Source organism: Alosa sapidissima, chromosome 3 (assembly GCF_018492685.1).
Source record: "Alosa sapidissima isolate fAloSap1 chromosome 3, fAloSap1.pri, whole genome shotgun sequence".
Lineage (NCBI taxonomy): Eukaryota > Metazoa > Chordata > Actinopteri > Clupeiformes > Clupeidae > Alosa > Alosa sapidissima.
Window position 1 is genome coordinate 14,445,449 of NC_055959.1, and position 11,037 is coordinate 14,456,485.

Consider the following 11,037-nt stretch of genomic DNA (forward strand, 5'->3'; position numbering starts at 1 on the left):
TGAAGGCTGGAATAAGGATCCTCATATCAAAGATACAAATAAAATGGAAAGACGGTCTAAATCTAACCAATGATATTACCACCAATGAAAAGCTTATTGTATAAACTACAGGTTAAGACAAGAATATATTATACCAAATCTAACATACATACACTTGATTCCTATTCTTCTACTTTGTGTGTAAAATGTGGCTCTCACAATGATACTCTTTTACATGCTTTCTGGGAATGTGAAAAAGGTTGGCTTGAAATCCAAAACTTGATATTTATTGATGTAGGACCATACCAATACTGATAAGGCTACTATAAAACTGGTAAAACAGGTTTTATTGTCTCCAGGAACTCGAATAGCATGTTTTGCCCATTGCCTACACACTAAAAAAGAATGCTTAGCCCAATACCTAAATGTCTTGTATAGCATAGGCCTACCTTAAACACTATGTAACCATAGCTTCAACACATTTTCTGATTTGCACATTGGTTGCAATTCTGCAACACACTTATTGCACTTATAGGACCTATCACTAAATATAATCACATAAAACAGATCACCAAAACTTAATTTTACCATTTAAGGAACATTTCAAAGATAAGGAAGTCTTTATTCTTACCAGATGCCGAGAAATTAATCCATGCTTTTGTCACCTCAAGGATAGACTATTGCAATATTGCTCTATATGCTGGCTGCAATAATACCTTATACAAAATGCAGCTGCTCGCACACTCACTAGGACCAAAACATATGAACATATTTCCCCCATCCTAGCATCTTTACACTGGTACCTGTTAAAAGTCGCATTGACTTCAAAATATTACTTCTAACATACAAAGCCATAAATGGCCGGGCACTTGAATATATTAAAGATCTCCAGTCCCACACAACCCACCGAGACCGCTACGATCACAGAATACTGGACTTCTTCTAATCCCAAGAGTCTAAAAAATTCCAGTAGGAGGCAGAGCTTTCTGCTACCTCACACCTCTCCTCCCTCCTCGCTTCGGACTTGTAACCGGAGGGTTGCCGGTTCGAATCCCGATCAGTAGGAACGGCTGAAGTGCCCTTGAGCAAGGCACCTAACGCCTCACTGCTCCCTGAGCGCCGCTGTTGTTGCAGGCAGCTCACTGCGCCGGGATTAGTGTGTGCTTCACCTCACTGTGTGTTCACTGTGTGCTGAGTGTGTTTCACTAATTCACGGATTGGGATAAATGCAGAGACCAAATTTCCCTCAAGGGATCGAAAGAGTATATATACTTACACTTATACTCTATTCGATTCGCAGACCCCCTCCCTATTTTTAAGTCTAGACTTAAAACATACCTCTTTAGTGCCTCCCAGAGTTATATGTTGCAGTGTGGAACTTCAACCACCTCAGGTTTTTTTGGAAAGGATTTGTGTGACTGGCACGGCACCCAGGTCATGCGTGCGACGGTGGTCACTGACCATACCTGCACTGCTGTTGGTAATATCCAAAGACATACCTGAAACAGAGAAAACTGAACACCAATTAGTTTGAGGCTTAGCACTACAAATAGACTTCAGGTAAGTTATTGTGTACCTGTTCAAGTGTGTACTTTTACATTGAGTACCCGTGTACAGTTCTGTATTTGTCCCTTTACTCCCCATTTCTAAAAACCTATTACAGAATTATTTTCAGTGTGCCAATGAAAAGTATATGACCGCCAACATTTTGTAAGCAATGGAAGGGGCATGCAGAGACATTGAGGTCTGGTCAGTTCAAGGGTGGATATATGGCACACAAGGTGATATTTTCCTCTTTGCCTAGCTAGCCCGAGAGGACATTGCCTGTGAGGACTTGTGTGGTCAGATCTGAACAGAAGGCAGGATCCATAATCCCTCCCACACCCATCCCTTTATTTATTTCAACAGGGACAGTGCACAGGGAGGGACTGTCCCATGGTGGAGTACAGTGGGTTGCATAAGTATTCACCTAAAGTTGACTAAGAAGAGGAACCAGTTATGGAATAGTGTGCGTTCCACGGCACACCTACCCCTCCCCCCAACATTCTAAATAAATGTTATGCACCATATTGTTATGTAGCATAGTACTATTATACACCATTTGAAAGCTTGGACTTTTGGGAATACATATATGACAACATTTTTCATGTACAATTGTGTGGTGCTTTACATTGTCAGATTAATCTCACTATGTCTCACTTAAATTTGATAAAAAATGCCCCCCTCCCCCTCCTCCGCTTTTGGTGCTTCTCCACTTTCTAGCTGCAGTGCAATAAGTAGATGCCACATATTCTTGACATATTCACAGGAATTCCTAGAAAAGGTCTTGACATATTCACAGGAATTCCTAGAAATTGAATATTCATGTTGTTTTATCCAATATTAGTTGTGCAGATGTATTGTCCATCTTATACACACCCATTGAAGCAACAAAGAAAATGCAAAAAATAGAGACTTTTGTGTAATTATTCCATATTTTGTGTAGTCATTCTATATCAGAACCCCTGACATACAATCCAATCCAGTCTACAAGAAACCTCAGAGTGTTACCTTTCATTTGAGACCAGGATTATGCTTCTACACCAAGAGGTTTCCACACAGTAAGCCTTTTATTGTCAGTATGCATTTTGGGAACCCAAAAGTCCTATGGGGAGTTTCCATAGGGCATTTTACAAACCTTGGCAAATAATGGTCCAAAGCACTCATTTTTTATTCTATATATTGATCTACTTTTGCACACAGCTTCACAAGGCCTGGTGCTAGGGCTCAGTTGTGTTTCTAAGTCATCTCAAGTGACCTAGAGGGCTGAAATGTGGTCAGTTCAGAGATACTTGTTATCCGGCAGAAATATAAAACAGTATTCTAGCCTCTGTACTTCTGTACCAGTACTTCCCACAGCTATTCTGATTAAGAAACTACAAGGTCTGAGCTTTCTGAAGAGACCAAGCATTTGATGGTAGGCCAAGCTAGGTGGGAACAGTGACCTCTGAAGTAGGCACAGTGCAATTTTAAAGGGGGAAAAGCCTAAATATGCCCATTCCATATGAAGTTAAAAAATCATCTTTTGGAAATTGATCTTAATGCCTTAATTAAAATAAATGAGGAAAATCCAACCTTTAAGGACACCAATTTTCTTTGTGAAAAAATAATGTAAATAAATAAATGTTCTTCATTAAAATACAGGGTGGATAAGTATACATCCCCTATGTTAAATTCCCATAGGTAGGCAGATTTTTATTTTTAAAGGCCAGTTATTTCATGGATCCAGGATACTATGCATCCTGATAAAGTTCCCTTGGCCTTTTGAATTAAAATAGCCCCACATCATCACATACCCTTCGCCATACCTAGAGATTGGCATGGTGTGTATTTCACTTAGCCTATTAGCTGGTTTGATTTGCATTGAGCTCAATGAGTTTGTCTTCTGAAACTTTCAATAAAAAGTTCATCACAAAAAAATAGCTCTCTAGCCTATTTCATGAGCCTGTATAAAAACATATTGGACTCCTCAAAATTCCAAAGTACATTTCATTTTGCTCACAGCACCACTGCCCTATCGAATAACCAAGTTGATAATGTATCACTAGAACCAGTGGTTCTCAAAGTGTGGGGCGGGCCCCACTAGTGGGGAACAGAGACATGACAGGTGGGGCGCGAGGAACAGGAGGAATAATAATAAAAAGAATTGTGCCTATCTTTAATAATGCCTTTCATTTTTGACAAGGAAGATCATAGATTCAAAACAAAACAGCCACATGCAAATATAAGAGTCTTAAACAGACCATCATATTAATTAAAATAACATCCAATCCAGCAGTAGACAGTAAAATGTAAAAACCAAAATGCAAAAAAGAAAAATAAATTGAACGTTATAATTTTGCCTGGTTGATGGAGTTAAGTGGGGCTTGAAAATTACCCACCTCCAAAGTGGGGAATGACAGAAAAAGATTGAGAATCACTGCACTAGAATTATTGTAAAAATGTATTGATGTTTTTGGCCACCAGAGGGCAACCGACACAGGCACATTTTGAAAGACAGATCCAGATCTGGATCCAGACCTATGATCCAGACACACAGTTACACACCCCATTACACCCCCCACCCCCCCCCCCCCCCCCCACACACACACACCAACACCCCCCTACACACACACACATACACACCAACACCCCCAAATACACATGTCATCATCCATCTTCCACACACCCCACCCCCCATACACACACACACACAATATACCTTTTTAATTATACTTTTTATTTATTCTTTAAAGTTGAGCTAGATCTTGAGCACAAGAATTTCATTACTTATATTCATTTTATGAGGACATGGCAATACACTACTTGAAGTTGAAGATATTGGTTAGGAGGTCATTTTTGAAATGTAATACATTTGGCCAAATGTATTTTGAAGTATGTTACCTGAAACTCATACATTTGAATATAAAGTCAAGAGCGCTTTATAAACTGACAAGACTAAATCATATGTTATGATATTGAATGGTTGCCATGTTTAATTAATTCTGTAGGCCTACCCACACAATGCCATAGCCCTACAGGGAGATACTGATTGCGTACTTTCCAAAACCCCAGTGGATCTAAAGAAGGTAACAGATGCCATCATAGCAACCACAGCAACAACCATTCATTTTAATTGCATTTAATTGAGTAGTATAGGCCTACAGACTGCAGCCATACTCATCTTGTTGTCTTCATCCAAAGTGGAGGAAACAGTATGAGAATTTGGGAATCAGGAAGTACACATATCATTAAGTGGCTTCTTTAAATGATAGACTTTTGGCTGTAAACATATTTTCTCATGTTACAAGTGTGTGCTTACACATGCAAACACCTTTTAATACTTTTGTGATGAATGAAGGCAATTAAGGCTTGGAGGTTCTCCAGTGTGTAACCCTGTTTTAACTCCTAAAATAGTTAGTTCTGATTTACATTAGTGAAATATACTTCACTCTGTGTTGATTTCAACACTGAAATGATAATTCAGTATGTGTGTGTGTGTCAGTGATATGATCACTGATGTCAACTGATTTGTTTCAGCATGGATCCCTCAACCTTTCTCTTTCCAACTCATCGGAGTTAATCTTTCCCTGCCATGTCATCTTGCCTCGCCCTGCCCAAGTGCATGTTTCTGTTTATTTTCCTCCTCATACCTGAACCATGACACTGTCGTCTCCTCCTCTGTCCTGCTTTCAGACCAGCATTTCTTGCCCCTCTTTCCTTTTTTCTCTGCATGCTTCAACAGCTGAGCTCTCTGGGGCTGGTGGACTAGTGGTTAAGAATCTAGGTTAGAATGCAGTCTGAAAAGTTGTGGGTTCAATTCTCGGTTTCCACCAATGTGCCCTTGAGCAAGGCACTTAAAGGGAAAATCCAGCTTTTTACATGGATCTTGATCGCCTACAGTACCTACTGTCGATACGGGGGACAAAAACCAGACCAAAATCGGTGCTACCAAACTGGAGTTGCTGCAGCTAATCGCCAGTGCTCCCAGTGAGCTACAATGCTAGGTTTGGGGGCATGTCCTAAAAGGTGCCGTTGTGCCTCTTAACAGCCTCAAAAGTTTTGTGTAACATGAAAAGGGCCCTTAAATGACAACACAATGCGTTTTCCACTCATTTCAACTCAATGTGACATTGTGAAGAAACCATTTAAATTCAAAGTTTGTACGGTCACGTAGCCTACCTCTTTTTTCATGCCTCGATCCAAGGCATGAGCTCGGTAGACTCTTCTGGGCTTTCCGTGAAGCGACCGATGGAAAAAGAGGTAAGATAAGTCAAGAGCGCTTCTTCTAATCATTAACAGGTCAACTAAAAGGCACCTGTCACCTTAGGCAGAGGTTTAAAACCCAATGTACAATCCAAAAGTTGATATATAAATATATATGTAAATACTGATATACTTCTGTAGATATGCTGGCATTCATGTAATCCACATGATCTGCACACTTCAATGTACATTACATTACATTTGGCTGACACCTTTTAACCAAAGCGACTCCCAACAGGGAAACAATCCAGGTAGAGTACAAAGACATCAAGGACAGGTTAGTGCATCAGTGAGTGCTATTTATTTCCATACAGTCAAGTGTCAGTTCTAATCAGATAATAAGTGCTAGAATTAGCAAGGTCCAGGCTAGTTGTAGGTAGTGCTACGAGAGGAGATTCTCTCTGAAGAGCTGGGTCTTCAGGAGTTTTTTGAAGATAGAGAGGGTGCCCCTGCTCTGGTAGAAACTGGTAGTGCATTCCACCAATAGGGACAAAAGATGAGAAAAGTTTGGATTGCCTTGAGCATACGGGTGACAGAACCAGACGTCCTAATTGTCTCAGGAGTGCAACGGTCAGGAGGTGGCATATGCCTGTATGAGGGCATTCAAGTAAGTGGGAGCAGAACCGGAGACTACTTTGTAGGCAAGCGTTAGTGACTTGAATTTAATGCGGGCGGCCATAGGTAGCCAGTAGCTGGGTGAGCAGCGGGGTAACGTGCCCTTTTGGGTTGGTTGAAGACCAGGTTCGCCGCCGCGTTCTGGATCATCAGAAGGGGTTTCACCGTTGGGAGACCTGTCAGGAGGTCGTTCACTGCTGGGAGACCTGTCAGGAGGTCGTTACAGTAGTCAAGGCGTAAGATGACTATGGTCTGTAACAGGAGTTGGGTAGCATATTGAGTCAGGTAAGTCCTGATTTTCCATATGTTGTAGAGTGTGAAATGGAATGTACAAGCTGCCTTGTTGATGTATGGTCCAGTAAAATAAAAACATGGCATAATGAATGCTTGGTCAGTGAGATGATATTTCAGCCTTCATGTGGAAGTCTGTGTCTCCATTTCCTGTCCCTGACATAACCCTCCCCTATTTGGTCTCTTCAGTACAGGTTCCAATTCTGTGCCTGTAATAGTCACCTAAGGGCTTTATTATCGCACGTCAAACCCAGCAGAAGGTAGCAGAACAGTGTGCACACTGCATTATGTTGCAGCCCCCTGTTTTCTACAAATAAAGACAGATAAAGACAGAGACAGATAAAAAAAACAGAATATGGTCAATGATCAAAGTACAGCTTTACCATGTTACTTGTAGTACAGATGACTCAGAAACTCTATTTGGTAGACACTTTTGTCCACTTTGGTTAAAAGCATCTGCTAAATACCAGTCATTTTACTTTTACTTTACACCCAATCAATCAGTATTTCCCGTTCTCATGCAAGCGTAACTCTACTTAGGTGTATTTTGACGCTACATCTAGGACTCTACTTACGTGTATTTTAACGCTACATCTACTCTACTTACCTGTATTTTGACGCTACATCTAGGACACTCTTGGGTGTTGGTCTCTATCCAGTAACCACTCAGGGCATCATCTATACCGGCAAGGAACACACTCCTCCCGTATCGCTCCAGCAGAAGTTTCTTTCTCTGTTTAGTGCCGTTTTCATAGTCTTCCCACAGATGTCGCATCCTCGCTGCAAATGAGAAAAGACTGTCATTGAAATAGTGTAAAAAAGAACAGCGATGAGCCGTGCTGTAAAAACACTGACTAGTAATGTGGTGTGTGTGACATGTAATCAAACATCAAATCTAATTGAGAAGTCTTTACATACATACATATATAAAATGCAACTCTCTTTGGCATGCACTGGCTTGCCCGATAGTGGAAACACATATTTTTCTGGTGTTTACCTACAGTCTTTGGCAGTGATGCGTATTCAGAGCTTGAGGCTGACAGGGTACCTATATCCTGTGCTTTGGCACCTAAAGAGGTGTTCTTGGGACACACATTCACCCCATGGTACCCCTGACGGCATCTATTACAGAAGGCAAACGCACAGGATGCACAGAAAGCCCAGGACTCCCCCGGCTCCAGGACCACCGGGGAGCTGCAGTTGGCACGAGGACAATACACCACGTCAGCCATGCAGTCCAGCGTCTTCTGCAGCAGCAGCTGGTCATACCGACCGAATAGCTCCTCACCCACCAGTGCCTTAACCTGAAGAGAGGGGAAAGTTGTTAGTTATGGATAACAGTGCCTCGGTGCATGGACACAACATATTCTATCACTGACTCTGATATTCTATCACTTGACTCTGATGTATTCTATATATACTATATATTGTGTCTATAGAAGCAATTGCATGTACAACTTCTAATTACACTGCACTTCTGATATTTAATTAAACAGTCACAATTCTGTAAATCAAAGTTGTGGGTTGAATGACAGAAGATGACGTAAAGTGACATTCTCTAAATTGTGGAAAATGTTATGTATCAAGAGAAGTATTTTCAATCGAGTGTATGTAGGCCTACTGTATTTGAACTGACATTCTAGTTATTATATTTACCTAGTCTATTACGGCTGCATTTTATGAAAAGGCCGTCATCAAGTTTAGTGATTATTGAGTCTTTACAATACAGCATTTACAAGCGGTGCTAATTTTAATTGTACCTTTAATATTGGGTTTAGAGAATAAACTAAGATGTTACAGTTTGTTAAAAATGCAACAAACCCCATGGAGCTTACCTCTGAGGAAGTGGCCACAGAGTCACAGTCAGTATCAGGACAGTTGAACTGGAGCACCCTTCCCTCTTCAATGGCAATCCTGAAAATGTTAGAGATGCAGTCCTTACAGAAGATGTGCTCACAGCCGGTGAATCTGTGGCACTCTAAACCATACTTTGCGAAGAAGCAAATCCCACACTCAAAACTTTGTCCTTCAAACTCCCTCTGCTGCATCTTTTGATTGTGGTCTAGGAGCCACTGCAGAAGATCTGTGTCAGGGATACTGGTAGTAGTAGTGACCCGTGGGTCTCTGCCGTCTGTATCCTGAGGCTCCTCCATGCAGGGAATCTCCCAGGGAGAGTGGATGGACAGGAAGCCCAGGAGGTCCTCTCTTAGGAACTGGAACCAGGAGAAGAGCACAGCCTCTCCTCCAGAAGTCTGCCAAATGTCCTCTAGATGCCTGCATATCTTTGAAAGCTGTGGCATATCCAGTGATTAATATGAGACATTTGGTGACCATATGAATCTTAACGCTTAATGTATGTTAAGGTATCACAACTATATGGGATCTGAGCTGGGGGGAAAGTTACATAGGCCTATAGGCTTTAGCCCACCAGCAGGCCAAACATGAATCAAACCAAAGCCAACATCTTCGCTAAATGTGACCTTTGACCAAATATTGTTACGCCTCTGCCTTAACAACCTTTGTTTTGACTACAGAACTTTTCAATACAGAACACGTCACATAGCCTACCTGATTATGGCGGAGCCACTGGCAACTCAGTGTAAAAGCAGGCGAGGAATGATCTGGGTATGTTGCAGGAAGCTCAAAGTCCACTACCAGAGGCGGCAGGAATTTTACATCATATTCTTGGTTTATTTCACCTGCTGAATTAATACAGGGCCTTTCAATTTACAAATATACACTAGGCTATGTGTAGACGATAATTTACGTTACGTTCCTAAAGAAAAAACAAAACAGACTACCCTACTACAAACTTCATGTAAAACAGCTTAGCCTACTGTTGGCTAGTCTATCATACCTTTTTCAATTAGTTTGAAATCATGTGGAAGCTGCGGACACACTTTCATCACTCCACCCGAGGAAGTTTCGCTTCGGTGAAATTCATCCGGTCCAAATATATTCTCCATCGCAAGCAACTCGTCTTCCCGTGCGGTGTCCATTATGTTATTATGATGCTGTGTGGGTTTAAATAAGTGGTTGGGATGTCCCCACGAACAAACTCCAACTAACGAGAGGCAAGACGGCCCTTTAATTTAGCACCGAAAGTTCCCGTATAAAGCCGACATGTGATTGGTTGAAAGAGTCGAGGGTGGCTGAGGAGTGGACTGAAAAAATGATGTAAACAACGTGCAATGACTGTCATCGGGTTCGACATATCACGTGATCTGTCAGTAGGTCTAAGCTAAATACATGAAGAATGCATAGTATTAGGCAGTTACAGTTAGGCTACAGTGTTGTCTTGCTAGGGTTGCCAACTTTTTTGATATGAAAATAAGGGGGGGGTATTGATATAAGCGATGTGTGTGTGTGTGTGGTGTGTGTGTGTGTATTGCAAGACGTAGGCTATATCAAAAAATGATGTATTGTTTTACTAAATCATGCAACATTTTACAAAATTGTGGGCCCGTTTACTAAATTCTTTCAAATGAACGCACTAAAATTAGTCACTATTTACTAAAATAAACGCATAATATACTACATTTGTGGTGTTTTTTCCTTGTTTCAATAACACAGTTATATATTTCTATAAGTTTAGTCTCAGGGCTACAGCATTTATTAATAGGCTAAGCCTAAAGGTGTGACATTTATTATAGCCTAAGCTGAACTGTCAGACAGGGGGAGAAGAATGAGACATGGGGAGACAGACTAAATGTTAAAGTAGAGGAGTTAAAGGAAAGGTAAAGGATCATAACCACATATGACCAAGGAAAAGGGAAGTAGACCACGTATGGCCCAGAAGCCATTCCACCAGACATGATCAGAATGTCATTAGGAACAAAGCCTCACATTGCATCAGATTGGAAAGTAGCCTACTGTAAAACCCAAATCACAATAAGAAATAAGATACACACATTTTTTTAATGTACAAACAGGGAAAGGTTTCCACCATTATAATAAGCTCAGCTCAAATCTGATCGGCTGAACGGCGTTCCGGTGATCTGTCATGGGTTTGCACAAGTTGATTCTCAACAACGGAACAAAATGCGTTCCGTATCAGTTCAATAAGGAACACATCTTTTTCCTTTCAAATACAGGACGATTCCGTAGCCTATTTACGGAATGGTTGGCACTTGGCAACCCCATGTCTTGCACATTGACACGACTGTCAATGAACAAGTTGTATTCGCAATAGGCCTACACTATTACAGTCACAAGGTGGCGTTATAATGTTGGACAACTTAACCAGCACTTTCATGTCGATTTTTCGGAGCAATGATAGACTATTTTTTTAATCAGTTTTTATCAGTTTTCACCCTCTGATTACAATTAATAAGTCTGAAGGAAATCCCAGGTCGAATGTGTAGGCTA

General features: G+C 41.0%; 1 protein-coding gene across 3 annotated transcripts; it reads right to left on the reverse strand.

Annotated features, from left to right (window-relative positions):
- Positions 1-6,045: 6,045 nt before the first annotated feature.
- LOC121706267 (E3 ubiquitin-protein ligase RNF14-like) lies at positions 6,046-9,833 on the reverse strand. 3 transcript variants are annotated; one of them, XM_042087877.1, is made up of 6 exons: positions 9,527-9,833; positions 9,238-9,368; positions 8,505-8,960; positions 7,667-7,973; positions 7,277-7,449; positions 6,046-6,976 (listed from the first exon to the last, which is right to left on the reverse strand). In XM_042087877.1, the coding sequence occupies exons 1-6, from the start codon at positions 9,666-9,668 to the stop codon at positions 6,914-6,916; spliced, it is 1,272 nt and encodes a 423-aa protein (XP_041943811.1). In that variant the 5' UTR covers positions 9,669-9,833; the 3' UTR covers positions 6,046-6,913. The 3 variants fall into 3 exon arrangements, with proteins under 3 accessions (XP_041943811.1, XP_041943812.1, XP_041943810.1); XM_042087878.1 differs by having other exon boundaries at positions 6,046-6,969; positions 9,238-9,371; XM_042087876.1 differs by having other exon boundaries at positions 9,238-9,371.
- Between the last annotated feature and the right edge of the window lie 1,204 nt (positions 9,834-11,037).

Coding starts and splice junctions, on each gene's coding strand:
- LOC121706267 (XM_042087876.1), bottom strand. CDS start 9,668: ATGGACACCGCACGGGAAGACGAGTTGCTTGCGATGGAGAATATATTT. Junction 8,961..9,237: donor AGTGGCTCCGCCATAATCAG/GTAGGCTATGTG, acceptor GATATGCCACAG/CTTTCAAAGATATGCAGGCA. Junction 6,977..7,276: donor GATGTAGCGTCAAAATACAG/GTAAGTAGAGTA, acceptor CTTTATTTGTAG/AAAACAGGGGGCTGCAACAT.